General features: G+C 36.7%; 1 protein-coding gene across 2 annotated transcripts in view; it reads left to right on the forward strand.

Moving 5' to 3' along the window:
• MAPKAP1 (MAPK associated protein 1) overlaps positions 1 to 18,069 on the forward strand; it is a 241,904-nt gene that overhangs the window by 24,692 nt on the left and 199,143 nt on the right. For both annotated transcript variants that reach the window (XM_057721638.1, XM_057721639.1), the window contains exons 2-3: positions 1,878 to 2,205; positions 4,695 to 4,784. In XM_057721638.1, the coding sequence (XP_057577621.1) occupies positions 1,947 to 2,205; positions 4,695 to 4,784 (349 nt within the window). In that variant the 5' untranslated portion in view covers positions 1,878 to 1,946. The remainder of the gene's footprint in view (positions 1 to 1,877; positions 2,206 to 4,694; positions 4,785 to 18,069) is intronic.

Consider the following 18,069-nt stretch of genomic DNA (forward strand, 5'->3'; position numbering starts at 1 on the left):
GAAGATGCTTGTGATTGCTACAAAGATGTTTGTAGCTCTGCTGATCTATGATTCTGTGTGTGCTTCTGTTACGAAACAAATACTGTCATAACTAATTCTGTGGTTGTATACATCTCTTTGTGGTTATATAAGAAGGTTTTACTTTTACAAGTGAAACTTAAATGCTCCCCTTTATTTCTGTATTTTTTTCTGATTGATACACTTAAAGTGGTGGGCTGACATTAATATTTCTGAGACTAAGTGTCTTAGTAATTTGACATTTAGGAGAATCCCATGATATTAGGAGATATACTAGGTCTATATTAGGGTATAAACTCTTTGACTCAGGCATACCTTACTCACCTTTGCGTTTCCCATTAGTTTCGGTGTAAAATAAGTACTTAGTGAATATTTAAGGGAAAAAAATGAAGATTAATGTAATTCACTTGATTAGAGATGCTCCTTAGTTAAACTTCCTCTTAACCTCAGTATCTTTAAGATCCGCCGAGTGATGTCAATAGAATATGTTGCCAGGCAAAAATTTTTAAAACTTCAGTTAGCTATAATGATTTATTAACTAGATTTCCCCCATGTTCCATTTCTAGAAGAAACAAATGACAAGAAAATCTGGTGTTCTAGGTCTTTCTAAAAATAAATATCTTCTAAGTCTATTCCTAGGAACATATTCAGTCCAGCTTTTCACATTCCTTGCACTTCATAACAGTTTTAGAGGAGCAAGGAGGTGACCCAGGTGACCTGCAGAGTCCTCTGTTGCAAAGGAAGCACACACTTATTTTACCTGCTGTGAACTTAAGAGAGGTGGATAGATTGTTGATGTATTTTAGGATTACTTTAAACAAGAATTGAAAACTGAAATTGTTAATGATGTTTTTACCATCATCATCATCATCATTATTAATAGCAGCTAATTTTAATTATGAATCAGGTATTCTGTTGAGCATTTTACCTGCATAATCTTCTATATATTCTTTCATCCCTGTAATCCCCGTTTTATTTATAAAATGTTTGTTTATTTATGAAGAAAGAAAACAGCCTCAATGAGATTAAACTTATTTTGACCAAGATCACATAGCTAGCAAGTATCTGAACCCAGTTTTGCCTATGGGCCCTTAGGTTCCTACTGTTCTGTAATATTTTCTTTTTTGAGTATTCCCATTTAACTGAGGAGGTACCATTTTGTTCCCAGAATAAATATCATTACAGTTTTAACAGGATTCAGGAAGCAGTCCTTATAATTAGGTTTCTAAAATAAGAAATTAATCTGGTAGCAGACATATTTGATTAATAAGTTTTATTTTAAAAGCACAATACTATCTTAAATCAGAAGGAAGGAAAATGTATTTATTGAACAAAATTACTTTGGTGGTACGTTTTTGTAAAATTCCTGGTAACTCAGAAAGCGTTGTCTCTGCCCTTTTAGACATTTCACAACCGTATGACAAGAGGTGGAAATGTAAACTGAAGAAATACAGTTTCATACTTTAGCACATCATTTGAGGAAAATACAGCTTGTTCCCCCATGACCTGATAAAGTAATGAGAAGACTGCATGGGAATGAAGGGAGAAAGAAAGGAAAATTTATTGTTTAGCAGTAGTTATGTGCTTTGAGTGGCCTGACTAAGGAGTTACTGTTATTTGTTTTGTAAATGAGCAAGCCATCCTCTCCGACACCATGGAGATCTCATTGACTAGAGGGGTAGCCCCTAGTGCTTATAAGGATTTCCTTTCAGCTTAGACTTAATCCTTTTCAGCTCCTAGCTACAGGGATAAAGGTTGATTTTCAAGGTTGCATTTTACCACATTGAATTTGTTTGAAAAATGATTCAGTCATTTTTTTGCCTTATTCTTAAATGTTGCTGTGTACATCATGTTTCTAGGTAGGTGAGCCCGTGAAACAATATGAAGAGGAGAAAATAGCCTTTTAAGGAAATTGGCCCACAGAAAGGATGGCCTTCCTGGACAATCCAACTATCATTCTAGCTCATATTCGACAGTCACATGTGACCAGTGATGACACAGGAATGTGTGAGATGGTTCTCATTGATCATGATGTTGACCTAGAGAAGATTCATCCTCCTTCAATGCCTGGAGACAGTGGGTCAGAAATTCAGGGAAGCAATGGTGAGACTCAGGGCTATGTATATGCCCAGTCAGTCGATATTACCTCAAGTTGGGACTTTGGTATTAGAAGACGCTCAAATACAGGTAAACATTGCCTTTTAGCTATGTCTTCTGAGCTTTAAATCAGTAAACAATCTTATAGAATAATGCATAATGTTGGAATAGGTTTAATGGGGAAAGTTACTGTGTATTAATAGGAACGTGTGTGTGTTACACTAGTAGTCTAAGCAATCTCTCCATCTCTTCAACTGTGAATGGAGAGAGTCTCTGGAATGATGCTGTTAGGAGGAAGTAGACAGAAGAGGAATACGGAAGAAGACAGAGGAAGAATAGGTGAAAAAGTTAGCTGTGAGAGGAATGTTGGATGTTCTGTTTCTAAAAAGTCACCATGTAGCAAGGGAAGTGGATTGTTTTGAGTCTTCACAGAGCAACATTATTCCCAGTAGGCAGACTACCTAGAGGCAGATTTCAGGCTCACATGATAAAGAACCTTTAATACAGAGAGCTGACCAGCCAAGGGGTGCTGCTGCTTGAGACACTTCTTGCCCCTAGAGGAACTGTAGGGGGGGTGGGAGGTGGGGGGGGGGGTGCCTGGAGGGAGACAGCTGAATATTTGTTAGGGCTGCTTTTAGTAGGAATTCCTACATTGGGTGTGAGATAAGAAAAGATGCCCCTGTTTTTAATACATTACCTCTATTTAGCTGAGCTCTACCCTTTGATATTTGTGGCTTGAAAATGCTCAATTTTGGCATATATCTATTTAGTCGTTAGCTTTTAAAAACTTATCACTCACCTTTTCCAGCTTATGTTTTTTGGGAGCATTTCAAGGGGAATGTGATGAGCCAAGTCCTTTACTTAGATAAATTATTTAGGCTATATAATGTAGTTGTTCTAATATGACAGGGTATTCTCTGAAGTAATTTGATTTTTTTTTTTAGATAATCAGGAAATATGATCTCCTAATCAGTAGCAGTAACCTGTTAACTCCCAGGAAAAGTAATGGCAGAATATATAGTAGAACATTGAAAATATTTATATGTTTATTTTCACGGTCCAAATGTAAAATGTATGTAGAGGAGTACTGCAGCTAGAGCAGGATACAATTTACAGTACAAAGCATGTTAAAGTTTTGGTACAGAATTCAGCATTCTGTGACATCTACAAAGAATAATTTGCTCTTGTGATGAAAATAATTAATAGCATTTCCCAGTATCTAAAGGAACTTTTATCAAAATAGGATTTGAGTGAAGGTTTGAATATAATTTAGAACCATTGATTCTCAGTTCTCTAGTTGAAACTGACTTCCTTGCAAGTTATTGAGATGATATCTTTTATGACAGGTTGAATGGATTTCAGTAGGAGAATGCTGCTAAATTGAGAGCTTTATGATTATATTACTTTGGCTGTACCCTTCACATTTATTAATTGCAGTTGAATGTATTTTTCTTCTGTGGAATTTGGTTCGATATAGTGACATTGTCAGAATGCTTTTACCAGCATAGTTTAATTTTCTGGCAAGATTAGTTTCAGTGTTTCCCTACCACAGTGCTAAGGCAGGAATGTAAGATTTCCTACCTTGAAAGTAGTTGAAAGAAAACTTTATTTTATTTATTTTTATTAGCATTGTGCCAGGATAAGAAGATGAAGATTAGCAAGATGAAACTAACGTGAAGAGGTGGCATCAGTTGTGACTTTCTTTTCCATTGTAGTCTCTGTTGCAGCAATTGTTAATGTATGCTGGACAGTATTTCTTTAAAAGATTAGTTCACTGACTTTTGAAGGTTGATCAGCCAGTAGTAATATAATCACAAATACACAATTTTAGGTGATGCTTTTGTTATCGTTGTTGGAATTTCTTAAACTAGCACTTAGATGCTAATAATTAATTAAGATTGTGGGGTATCTTAGTGACCAAGGAATTTACTTTTTAATCCTTTCAGCGTATCTTAAAATTTTGTATAAGAAAAATTGTTCTTTTTAAGATTTGACTAATGTTACAAAGATACAAATCATTTATTTTACTACCTATAAACTGTTTCAGCCCACTGAAGAAAAGCTATGCTAATTTATATAGCTTTGACATTTTATAATTTTCATGATTTTTAGATAAAGGATTTTATATTTAAAACTTTAATAGTCTAGTCTGAGTTCATTTATCTTTAATTTTTGAAACGGGTAGAGTAATTCATAACAGTAATTTTATTCCTGTAATGTAATATTCACTTCAGTTCATTTGTGCATTAAAATTCCTTTAAGACCGTTATTAATGATTTATATAATGAAATGTCATATTAATCACAGAAGTTTTCACATTTTATTATTCTCTTCCATGTTAATACTATCTTTATGATCTCTATTAATGTTTTATATCCTCTAATTTCAATTATAAATCAAGAATATTTTCATGTTTTTGTTGGTATTTGCTTTTCAGGGGTGCCACCTTTAAAATTTTATGACTTTTTCCCTACATATGCAATATAAAACATCTTTATTCATATAAAGGTAGTTAATTATGTCTTTGTTTATAGTAAACTTTCATTGACAAACTTATAGTTATAATATTTCTTTTCAAGCTCAAAGATTAGAACGACTCCGAAAAGAGAGACAAAACCAGATCAAATGCAAAAATATTCAGTGGAAAGAAAGAAATTCTAAGCAATCAGGTAAATCGAAATAATTTTAATTGTTAATTTGAGGTTTATATATTTAGTTTATATTATTATATGAGTTTTTATTTTTAATTCAGCCTTTTAAATCCTCTAGGCAGATACATCTTGTGTTTTGAGCTTTGAACGCTTTGACTTGGGTGCCTTGGCCCTCTGAGGCTGTGTGTTCTTTAGGTCTTGTCTTTTGGAGCACTCTTCCTTCTGGGTCACAGGAACTGATGTGTGCAGGGCATGTTTTGTAGAAACTGTTGTGCCGGTACCTTGTTCTTAGAGCCCAGGTGCACCTATGATTTGAATGGCCCTCTGGATTATAGATTCCTCCTGGCAGTTCTAACCTAGACTTTCCCTTGCCTCATTTGTGGCCCCAATAACAATCTTTGTTTTGCATATATGCTATTTCTTTTCCTTTAGCTTACGAACCATTATGTTGCTGGTATTAGCATTTCTAGTATGTGTTCATATGGTATGTATTGATATATTAAAAAGCTGTCCATCTTAACGTATTTTCAAAGCTTCAGTCTCGGCAAGGAGAGAAGACTTTAAAAAATTACAAAATAGAATGCTATTAAAATATTTTCTATGTTTTATCATGTTTCTTAGACTTTTTTTTCCCCTCCTTTCAAATAAATGTCTGCCGTTTATCTTTTATATCTTCTTAGTACCTCCCACTACCACCTTGGCATATAATACATATCCAGTCAATTTTTGTTGACTGACTCCTTTGCTATATAATATTTATGAAACTAATAATATTAATGATTATCACATTAACAGCAGCACCTACCTAGCACTGAGGTAAGTACCTTACGTGCATTACCTCCAACGCAACAGTCTTATAAGGTGTATGTATCATGGCTGTAGTTAACAGACGAAATAGAGGGTCACAGAGACAACTTGCTGAGGTTATAAGGCTAGGAAGTGGTAGCACAGTAGAGCCATGTTTTGTATCTAGCACTCACCTAAAGGCCAATCTCTTTCTGCTAAACCATGTCATATAAAGTGGTTATTGCTTTCTCCTACTATGATTATAAACCCAGGAGTGTTCATTGGGTGTGATTTTCTTGATTGCTTCTAAATGACGACTATGTAGAACCAGAAATTTCATCCACTTCTTTCTCTTTCGTATATCTCACTTCTGTGACTTTTTATAGTTCTTCTTGAATGTCTTTTTAGATTTGCTCTTGACACTGTAAAGGTTTCTCCAGGCCGGCCTTTTCTGTTGATCTAGTTAATATTTCTCTCTGTTGTATTCAGCACAAACTGAAAAATCCTTATATCATTTATTTTGTCCACTTTCTTCAAAATTTTTGTGTATCTTAATGTTTTTCCTATTAATCTCTCCTTAATGAATTCAGAGTCAGTTTAATAAGCCCATCTCTCCAGCTCCCCTTTGTTTTGCCTTCTTCACTTCCATATTTTAAAACAATCATAAAGAAATAAATTAATAAATAGTGGAGTAGAGCACCTCAAATATAACTGCGTTAAGCGCTTTCAAAATGTGAGAAATAAGTTCTTCAGCCTAAATTTTGATGCATCTAATAATCTAGTAATTAGAGATGCATCTAATAAATTTTGATACGCCCCGCCCCCACTCCTTAAAGTCTAATTCACTTTAACTTTTGTTCAGTGTTTCACACAATGTGCTAGAGAAATAAATAGCCCTGTTTGCTTTCGTTTTAACCACACTGTCCATTATGTGTACATACTTCTCTCTCCCTCAGAGTCCTTCCCTTTATTTCTGTCTCAGAGATTTCAGTAATTGACCCTGTGATCTTATTGCTGGAAAAGCTCCTTAATGTGCCTGCCCATGCTTTGAAATGTTGATCTTGATTCTGGCAAGACGAGTAGCCTGCCTGGTGGTTACTCTTGATGGTTAGAGTGAACCTCGTCAGCACACAGAAGAATGTCTTTGAGTTTTCTGTTAGGCTGGGTTCTGTCATTACCGCAGACTGGCACTCTGGTTATCCTGCAATGTGTGAGAAAAGTGGAGTCCGCAGTCCACTAAAAGTCTCCCTGGCAAATGGAGCAGCCATTCTATTTTCATACATCTCTCAAATGCATACTGTCTTTTAGCAAGAAATGCCACCACCAAATCATTTTGATCTTAATTGGGAATTTTGGCTGCGTAATCATTTGTTCACTTCCTCATTCTTTTTCTGCTAATTACATTTTGTTAAAAATCCTTTCATCTGTTTTTTCTTATCTTGGTTTTATTTCATTCCCTCTAGAAGAATCATCGTTATGAATATGATGACCTCCCATGGAATGTTCTTTTTCCACAGTTATTCTATCTACATCCAGTCCATTCTTTAAGACACTGCCTAAATGCAGCCTTTTCATAGAAGAGTTGGAAGGGATCTTAGAAACCATTTGGTCCATACCTCAGAGTTCTTTATGAACTTACCCATATGCCATGAAACGCATGATAAATGTAATACCTTATAGTAAGATCCTTTTGGTATTTCTGTAACTAAACTGCATGAATAATGTGAAGATAATGTCATTGGAAGACAGCTTTGTCAGGAATAATGTCAAATCAAGGACTAGTATTTTTAATTTTATTGTTTTAAAATGGTGTTGGTATATTATTTACAAAATTAGTGATTACTCTTATTCATTGAGTCATTTAACAAGTATTTATTCCACAACTTCTGTGTGCATAGTAATTCCGTGCTAGGTGCTTTGGGGAATACATGATTCCTGTCCAGACTTAGAAGTTTAAAGTTTAATTGGAATTCAGGTCTATTTACATGTGAAGTTAAATAACTTAAAACAATAATGTAGTTTTTATCAGTTACTTATGGATATTCCTGAAGTGTTCATTATATAACTTCTATTACTGGTTTCTTAAAACAACATTTCCCAGATACAATGGCTGTATAAAAGTCAGAAATGCAGCCAAAAGTGCATGTTATAATGATGTTCTGTATACATTTCTAGGCCCTGCCTATGGAATTCCTGATTCAGTAGATAGAGGTTGGGGTCCACAAATCTATATTTTTCAGAGACTCACTGGGTAATTCTGCTGGGTAACCAGCTCTGAGCAACACTGGATTATAATATGCCAACCATTAAGCTTACTTCATCTTCCATGCAAGTAGAGCAAACTAGCTGTTAATATTTCTATATTATTAGTGAGAAAACTGGAGTACAGAGGCGCTAACTTTCCCAAGTTACCAGCTTACGAATAGTAAGTGGCAACGCCAGAATTCTTCTCCTGGCCAGCCTGACCCCAAACAACTGTAGTCTCTCCACTCCGCTCTGTTCTCTCCCATACCGCAGGCAGAAAGGAGCTGCTTCTGGAGCTTGGGTATTGAAGAATCTTTGGTGTTCTCTTGTACCTTTCCTTCTCTGTGTGTCAGCTACTGCCAGGGTTTGGGAAAGTTGCCAAAGCTGCTATGTTTAAAAAAAACTTTCAGTTGCAAATAACAGGTGAAGTTAAAGTTGAAGAGCAGCTTGAAGTCAAGCAACTCAAGAAGTGCAGCTGTGCCTTAGAAATGGCTTAGAACCAGGAGGAAGGGCTCTGTGACCTTTCCCTTTTCCTCTCTACTTTTTTGTGACCATCTGCTCTCTCTTTCCTCCTCCTGTTCTGCTCCCTATTCCCACAACTACTTTCTCTTCTTTTCTGATTCAATATTCATTCAACAAGTATTTATTTAGCTCCTACAGTATGCAAAGGCAGTTATGCACCATTATAGACCTAGAAGGTGTAGCAGTGAACAAGACAAAGTTCCTCCCCTCTTGGAGCTTGTGGGGGAGAAAGATAGTTAAACATAGTATATCAGACATCAGAATGGGATAAGTGGCATAGAGAAAAATACCTCCCAGCTAAGAGGATAAGGAATGCTAGGCAGGGGATTTTGCTGTTTTACATAGGGTGATTAGGGAAGGCCTTATTAGGAAGGTGATGGATGAGCAGAGATCTGAAGGAAGTGAAGGAGTGAGTCAGGCAGATACTGGGAGATGAGTGTGCTAAGACAAGGCAACAGCCAGTACAAAGGTTCTGTGGCAGAAGTGTGACTGATCTACTCAAGGAATAGCAAGGAAGAATGCCAGTTGGTTAGAGCAGAGTAAGCAAGGGGAGAAGTGGGCTCAGAGAAGTAAATAGTGGGAGACCTGATCATGGACGGTCCTGTAAGGACCCTGGGTAAGGTAATTTGATCAGAGTACTGATATGATGTGTGACTTACTTTTTTTTTCTAGTTTAAATTTTCCTTAAAACAACTGTTTATTATAAAAATATTCAAACACAAAAACAAAAAAATTCAAACATATATGAAAGTAAAGAGAATGGTGTCACAAACCCAGTGTACCCATCTCCCAGCTTCAGCAGTTAGCAATATACGTTTGGTCTTGTGTCATTTAGGCATTCACCTCCCCTCCCTGCCCCTCCCAGATTATTTTTAAGCAAATCCTAGCTATCATATAATTGCATACCTAGATACTTAAGTGTTTTTTAACAGGTAAGAAAACTGCGCTACCATTATTCTCCACAAAATTCTTTACTATTGTCAAATATTTTCCTGATCATCTCAATTTTTTTTTCTTTCTTTTTTTCTTTCTTTTTTCCCCCCATTTTGTTTGTTCAGGTCTAGATCTAAGGTCCACACATTACTTTTTTTTTTTTTTAATTTTATTTATTTATTTTTTTTTGGGGGGGGTACACCAAGTTCAATCATCTGTTTTTATACACGTATCCCCATAGTCCCTCCCTCCCTCGACTTCCCCCCCACCCTCCCTCGAGTCCCCCCCCACCCTCCCCATCCCAGTCCTCTAAGGCATCTTCCATCCTCAAGTTGAACTCCCTTTGTTATACAACAACTTCCCACTCACACATTACTTTTGGGTAATACATCTCATTTCCTTTTTAATCTATAGATTCTCTTTCACTTTTTATTCTTGTAATTCATTTGTCAAAGAAACTGGGTCATTTGTCCCATAGAGTTTCCTACATTCTGGCTTTTGCTAATCATATGTTCCTCTGTCCTCTTTATTTCCTATAAACTGGTGATTGGATCTAGAAAATTGCTTAGATTGAAGTCTGATTTTTGGAAAGAATACTCTGTACATGCTGATCTGTATTTCCTGTTGCATCATTTTAGGAAATGTGGAATGTCTTCTTGTGTTTTTTGTGATAAAATTGATGGTGGAATCAGGTGTTATCCATCCCTTCTTATTAAATTACTCACATCAGCTTTTCATCTGATGGTTTTAGTGGCCATTGATGAGCGTCACCTAGATTCATTATTTCATTAGGTGTGAAATAGTGATTTCTAATTTTATCAGTCTTTCTTCATTTATTACCTTGTTTTGTATAAAGAACTTTCCCTAGTCTATTATTTGGCTGTCCTCAGGTATAGTCCTATCAGAAAGACAGGATAAATGCTTGATTCTTTCCCTTTGTAGTTGTTTTCAGAGTGAAGAGTTTGTTCCCTAGCACCCTGTGTAGATGACCAACGAGGGTTTTTTCCCTTTTTATCATTATGCACTCATGGATTTTTAAACATAATTTATATTTTTAAATGCATTGCAGTCATCCTTTCTTTATGCTAGAATTGTCCCTTTGTATAGTGAGTCTCTTCAGATTTGCTTCTAAGTTCTTTTGACACAACTCCAGTAATCTTTCATAGCTTCCTTGCTTTCTTGTGTAATAAGATGTTGCAGGTTCATCTTGCACATTTTCTTCCCCAAATCTGGAATCAGCCAGTCCTCCAGGGAGGCTTGATTCTTTTTAGTGGTGGATGGCATTAAGAGACCACAACCGAGCTCTAGGGGTGCTCACGGATTGAATTTTGTTTTGCTTGTAGGCCTTTTCAGGAAGCAGAGCTCAGAAAAAATAAATTTTTAAAGAGAGAATACATTGTGAGTTAATGCTGATGATTCCAATTTAAATTTAGAAATTTTTACTTAACTTTTTTGATTTTATGTTTATGTACCTTTTCTCATGCTGAAAATATTGGTTCTGGAATAGAAATACCAATGTCATTACTAACAACATGATTGGTGAAAACGGTTTAAATTTTTTTTGGTCTTTTTGATATGTTCCATTAAGGAATGTGCAGTCAAATTGTTATGTGATAAAGTTACTTTAAATAATTCCTCTCTTTGTAGTTAGACTGCCAACTAAATATTACACTTAAGTTCATTTATTTCATTTTACTTTTATTTTAGAGGTTGTGCTTTATTCATTACACAAAACATTTACATGGCTCTAAAGTTAAATACATAAAACAAGGTAAAAGAGAAATCTAGCTTCAGTCCTTTTAGATAGTCATTTAAAAAAAGTTTTGGCTTTTCTGTCCATTTACAACTATATATAAGTATATTTACATTTATGTTCCCCTCTTTTAAAATTGAAGATCGCATAATACACACTATTTTATGCAACACATTTTTCACTTAGCAACACATCCTGAGAATTACTCTGGAGCAATATATAAAGATAGGTTTCATGATGTGGTTGTACCATAGTTTAGACAACCAGTCCTTTTTTGAGGGATATTTGATAGTTTTCAGGCTTTTGCTGTTGCAAATGGCAGTGTAATGAAGAGCCTCATGCATATCAGTTTTATTTTGTTTTGTTTTTTGCCAGTGTCTCTAGGATCAGAATCCTGAAAGCAGTATTGTTGGGTCCAGGGCTAAATATATGGTTTTCTTTGACTTTGTCGCATTCCCCTTCATTGAGACTTTGCTGTTTTGCATTCCCTCTAGTAATGTGTAGAGTGTCTGTTTCCTCATAGACAAACTTTTTGATTTTTGCCAACCTGATAGAAGTAGAATATATCATAGTGTACTTTTAATTTGCATATTTCTTATTGTAAATGTGGTTGAGCATCTTTCCATTTGTTTAAGAGCTATTTGAATTTCTTTTTCTGTGGCTATTATATATTTCTTTTTTTTTAAGCTCTTTATTGGAATATAATTGCTTTACACTCTTGTACAAGCTTATGAGGTACACCAAAGTGAATCAGCTGTATTTAAACATATATCTCCATATCCCCTCCCTCCCGCGACTCCCTCCCACCCTCCCCGTCCCAGCCCTCCAAACCATCACCCATCATCAAGTTGATATCCCTTTGTCATACAGCAACTTCCCACTAGCTATACATTTTACAGTTGATAGTGTATATATGTCTATGCTACTCTCTCACTTCGTCCCAGCTTCCCCTTCGCCCCCTGTGCCCCCAACCCTGTGTCCTCCAGTCCATTCTCTGCATCTGCATCTTTATTCTTGTCCTGTCACTGGGTTCATCAGCACCAATTTTTTTTTTTTTTTTTAGATTCCGTATATATGAGTTAGCATACAGTATTTGTTTTTCTCTTCCTGGCTTACTTCACTCTGTATGACAGACTCTAGGTCTATCCACCTCATTGCATATAGCTCCATTTCATTCCTTTTTATAGCTGAGTAATATTCCATTGTATATATATGCCACATCTTTTTTTTTTTTTTTGTAGAATAGAAGTTTATTTCTCAATTCTATAAAGAGTCCAAGACAGATCCAGGTGAGTAGGGGAGCTGTAAATATAAATAATGATAGATCATCCCTCAAAGTCAAAAAAACAAAAAAGGATAGAATAGACATGGATTGTATAATTTGCTTTTTTTTTTTTTAGATTTTGTTTTTGTTTTTGTTTTTTTTTAATTATTTTTTTTGGGGGGTACACTAAGTTCAATCATCTGCTTTTATACACATATCACCGTATTCCCTCCCTTCCTTGACTCCCCCCCTCCTCGAGTCCCCCCCACCCTCCCCACCCCAGTCCTCTAAGGCATCTTCCATCCTCGAGTTGGACTCCCTTTGTTATACAACAACTTCCCACTGACTATCTGTTTTACAGTTGTTAGTATATATATGTCTGTGCTACTCTCTCGCTTCGTCTCAGCTTCCCCTTCACCCCCCGCCCCCTCCGATACCTCGAGTTCTCCAGTCCATTCTCTGTATCTGCATCCTTGTTCTTGTCACTGAGTTCATTAGTACCATTTTTAGATTCCGTATATGTGAGTTAGCATACGATATTTGTCCTTCTCTTTCTGACTTACTTCACTCTGTATGACAGATTGTAGTTCTATCCACCTCATTACATATAGCTCCATCTCATCCCTTTTTATAGCTGAGTAATATTCCATTGTATATATATGCCACATCTTCTGTATCCATTCATTTGTTGATGGGCATTTAGGTTGCTTCCATGTCCTGGCTATTGTAAAGAGTGCTGCAATAAACATGATGGTACAAGTTTCTTTTGGGATTATGGTTTTCTTTGGGTATATGCCCAGGAGTGGGATGACTGGATCATATGGTAGTTCTATTTGTAGTTTTTTAAGGAACCTCCAAATTGTTTTCCATAGTGGCTGTACCAACTTACATTCCCACCAACAGTACAGGAGAGTTCCTGTTTCTCCACACCCTCTCCAACATTTGTTGTGTCCAGATTTTGTGATGATGGCCATTCTGATTGGTGTGAGGTGATCCCTCATTGTGGCTTTGACTTGCATTTCTCTGATGATGAGTGATGTTGAGCATCTTTTCATGTGTTTGTTGGCTATCTGTATGTCTTCTTTGGAGAAATGTCTATTTAGGTCTTCCGCCCATTTGTGGATTGGGTTATTTGCTTTTTTGGTATTAAGCTGCATGAGCTGCTTGTATATTTTGGAGGTTAATCCTTTGTCCGTTGCTTTGTTGGCAAGTATTTTCTCCCATTCTGAGAGTTGTCTTCTTGTCTTGTTTGTGGTTTTTTTCGCTGTGCAAAAGCTTTTAAGTTTCATGAGGTCCCATTTGTTTATTCTTGATTTTATTTCCATGATTCTAGGAGGTGGGTCCAAAAGGATCTTGCTTTGATGTATGTCATAGAGTATTCTGCCTATGCTTTCCTCTAGGAGTTTTATAGTGTCTGGCCTTCCATGTAGGTCTTTAATCCATTTGGAGTTTATTTTTGTGTATGGTGTTAGGAAGTGTTCTAATTTCATTCTTTTACATGTAGCTGTCCAGTTTTCCCAGCACCACTTATTGAAGGGGCTGTCTTTTCTCCATTGTATATTCTTGCCTCCTTTGTCAAAGATAAGGTGCCCGTATGTGCTTGGGTTTACCTCTGAGTTCTCTATTCTATTCCATTGATCTTCCTTTCTATTTTTGTGCCAGTACCATACTGTCTTGATCACTGTGGCTTTGTAGTATAGTTTGAAGTCAGGAAGCCTGATTCCACCAACTCCATCTTTCCTTCTCAAGATTGCTTTGGCTATTCCGGGTCTCTTGTGTTTCCATACAGATCATAAGATTTCTTGTTCTAGTTCTGTGCAAAACACCATTGGTAATTTGATAGGGATTGCGTTGAATCAGTAAATTGCTTTGGGTAAGATAGTCATTTTCACAGTGTTGCTTCTTCCAGTCCAAGAACATGGTATGTCTCTCCATCTGTTTGTATCATCTTTGATTTCTTTCATCAATGTCTTATAGTTTTCTGCATACAGGTCTTTTGCCTCCTTAGGCAGGTTTATTCCTAGGTATTTTATTCTTTTTGTTGCAGTGGTAAATGAGAGAGTTTCCTTAATTTCTCTTTCTGCTCTTTCGTTGTTATTGTATAGGAATGCAAGAGATTTCTGCACATTAATTTTATATCCTGTTACTTTACTAAACTCATCGATTAGTGCTAGCAGTTTTCTGGTAGAGTCTTTAGGGTTTTCTATGTGTAATATCATGTCATCTGCAAAGAGTGACAATTTTACTTCTTTTCCAATTTGGATTCCTTTTATTTCATTTTCTTCTCTGATTGCTGTGGCTAAAACTTCCAAAACTATGTTGAATAATAGTGGTGAGAGTGGACACCCTTGTCTTGTTCCTGTTCTTAGAGGGAATTCTTCCGGTTTTTCCCCATTTAGAACGATGTTGGTTTTTGGTTTCTCATATATGGCTTTTCTTATGTTGAGATAATTTGCTTCTATGCCCATTTTCTGGAGAGCTTTTATCATGAATAGATGTTGAATTTTGTCAAAAGCTTTTTCTGCATCTATTGAGATTGTCATATGGTTTTTATCCTTCAATTTTTTGATATGATGTATCACATTGATTGATTTTTGTATATTGAAGAATCTTCGCATCCCAGGGATAAACCCCACTTGATCATGGTGTATGATCTTTTGAATGTGCTGTTGGAGTCTGTTAGCTAGTATTTTGTTGAGGATTTTTGCATCTATATTCATCAGTGATATTGGCCTGTAATTTTCTTTTTTTGTGACATCTTTGCCTGGTTTTGGTATCAGGGTGATGGTGACTTCGTAGAATGAGTTTGGGAGTGTTCCTCCTTCTGCTATATTTCGGAAGAGTTTGAGAAGGATAGGTGTTAGCTCTTCTCGAAATGTTTGATAGAATACGCCTGTGAATCCATCTGGCCTTGGGCTTTTGTGTGTTGGGAGATTTTTAATCACAGTCTCAATTTCCGTACTTGTGATTGGTCTGTTCGTATTTTCTCTTTCTTCCTGGTTCAGTCTTGGAAGATTATACTTTTCTAAGAATGTATCCATTTCTTCCAGGTTATCCAATTTATTGACATATAGTTGCTTGTAGTAGTCTCTCATGCTCTTTTGTATTTCTGTGGTGTCCGTTGTTACTTCTCCTTTTTCATTTCTAATTCTGTTGATTTGCATCTTCTCCCTCTTTTTCCTGATGAGTCTTGCTAGAGGTTTATCAATTTTGTTTCTCTTCTCAAAGAACCAGCTTTTAGTTTCATTAATTTTTGCTATTGTTTCTTTCCTTTCTTGTTGATTTATTTCTGCTCTGATCTTTATGATTTCTTTCCTTCTGCTCACTTTGGGGTTTCTTTGTTCTCCTTTCTCTAATTGTTTTAGGTGTAAAGTTTATTATATATTTCTTGTCCATTTTTCTATAAGGTTGTTGGTCAGTGTCTTCTCTACTTTGAGAATCTTTATAGAACAGGAAGTTTTTATTTTTGTCATCAGATTTATCAATTTTCTTCTTATTCTGAAGTTTCTAACTTGTTTTTTTTTTCTCTTTTTAAAATTGTCTTTTATTTTTTGGTCATACCACATGGCATGTGGGAGCTTAGTTCCCCGACCAGGGATTGAACCCATGCTCCCTGCAGTGGAAGTGTGGAGTCCTAACCACTGGATCACCAGGGAAGTCCCTATAACTTGTATTTTAAAAGACTCATTGGCTGCTGTGTTGGGAAGAGACAGTGGTCTGGCTTGAGGTGGGAGAGGCAAGGGTAGAAACAAGACCAGTTTGAAGGCAGTAGTAATAATCCAGCCTTGGTAGCTGTAGGTGATTCTGGATATCTTCTGAAGTTTCTGTTGATGGATAGGATGTGAGAAAAAGAGAAAAGTGGAATGACACTCAAGTTTTTTGCCTAGCAGAATTGAGTTGCCATTAACTGAGAAGATGGTTGTGGGAGGGGCAGGTTTGTGGGAAGATCAAGAGTTTGGTTATGGGCATGTAAAGTTTGAGATACCTGTTGGACATCCAAGTGGAGGTGTGAAATATAAAGTTGAATCTGTATTTTTATGGAGTGTTTAGCAATAATCGTTTAGAAGTTATCAGCATATAGAGGATATTTATTTATTTTGGTTTTCCCTTATTTATTTTTATTGAGGTATGCTTTACATATATTGAAATGTACAGGTATTAAATGTACAGTTTGACTTTTGCCAAAACATATACACCTGTGTAGCTAGCATTCCAGTCAAGTATACAGCATTTCTGTACCCCAGAAAGTTCCCTTGTGCCTCTTTCTATTTAGTCTACTTCCCAGAGGCAATCATTGTTCTGAGATATTACCGCAATTTAGTTTTGCCTCTTGTAAAATGGTATTTATTTATTTATTTTATTGTACTGGCGATACCATGCAGCTTGCAGGACCTTAGTTCCCCAACCAAGGATCGAACCTGGGCCCCTGTCAGTGAAAGCTCGGAATCCTAACCACTGGACTGCCAGGGAATTCCCTAAAGTAGTATATAAAATCTTAAGGCTGGATGAGATCACTGAGGGGTGTGAATGTAGATAGGGAAAAGGCCCAAGCACTGTGCCTTGGGGAATGCCAGAGACTTGAGGGGAAAAGGAGGAAGAATCAGCAAGGATACTGAGAAGGAGTAGCTTGAAAAATAGGCTGAAAATCACTATTTACAATAGCCAGGACATGGAAGCAACCTAAATGCCCATCAACAAATGAATGGATACAGAAGATGTGGCATATATATACAATGGAATATTACTCAGCTGTAAAAAGGGATGAGATGGAGCTATATGTGATGAGGTGTATAGAACTACAGTCTGTCATACAGAGTGAAGTAAGTCAGAAAGAGAAGGACAAATATTGTATGCTAACTCACATATACGGAATCTAAAAATGGTACTAATGAACTCAGTGACAAGAACAAGGACGCAGATACAGAGAATGGACTGGAGAACTCGAGGTATCGGAGGGGGCGGGGGGTGAAGGGGAAGCTGAGACGAAGCGAGAGAGTAGCACAGACATATATATACTGCCAACTGTAAAATAGATAATCAGTGGGAAGTTGTTGTATAACAAAGGGAGTCCAACTCGAGGATGGAAGATGCCTTAGAGGACTGGGGTGGGGAGGGTGGGGGGGACTCGGGGGGGGTGAGAGTCAAGGAAGGGAGGGAATACGGTGATATGTGTATAAAAGCAGATGATTGAACTTGGTGTACCCCCCCAAAAATAATAAATAAATAAATAAAATTAAAAAAAAATAGGCTGAAAATCAGAGTGGAGACCTGGACACCTGGTGAAGAAAAGGATTTCAAAAAGGAAGGAATGAAATGTCAACTGCTGCCAAGAAATCTTATGAGGATTATAAATTGATTTAGCAACAGGGGGACCATTGGTGACTTCAGTGAAAGCTGCTTTGATGAAGTGGTGGAGCCTGCATGCTTGATTGGAGTGGGTTTGCATGAATGGGAGGAGAAAAATTAGACAGCAAGAATATAGACAACCATTTTGAGGAGCAGAAAAATTGGGTAGTAACTGGATGGAAGTATGGAAGTGCAGGAGAATTTTTTTTTTTTTAAATGAGTAGTATTTCAGTATCTATATGCTGATGAGGGAGAAATTGAAAATGGAAGTGAGATGGAAGAGAATTGCTTGATTGATACCCTTGAGTTGGCAAGAGTGGATGGGATCTACTGCACAAAGGAGGGGCTGGTCTGAGAGGGGCATAGGCAGTTTGTGTTGTGATGGGAGGGCAAGCGGGAGGAAGTACAGGTGAGAGCATGCAGAAGTTCTCTTGGTTGTTTCTGTTTCTCCATGA

The sequence above is a fragment of the Hippopotamus amphibius genome, chromosome 2 (assembly GCF_030028045.1).
Source record: "Hippopotamus amphibius kiboko isolate mHipAmp2 chromosome 2, mHipAmp2.hap2, whole genome shotgun sequence".
In the NCBI taxonomy this organism is placed as follows: domain Eukaryota; kingdom Metazoa; phylum Chordata; class Mammalia; order Artiodactyla; family Hippopotamidae; genus Hippopotamus; species Hippopotamus amphibius.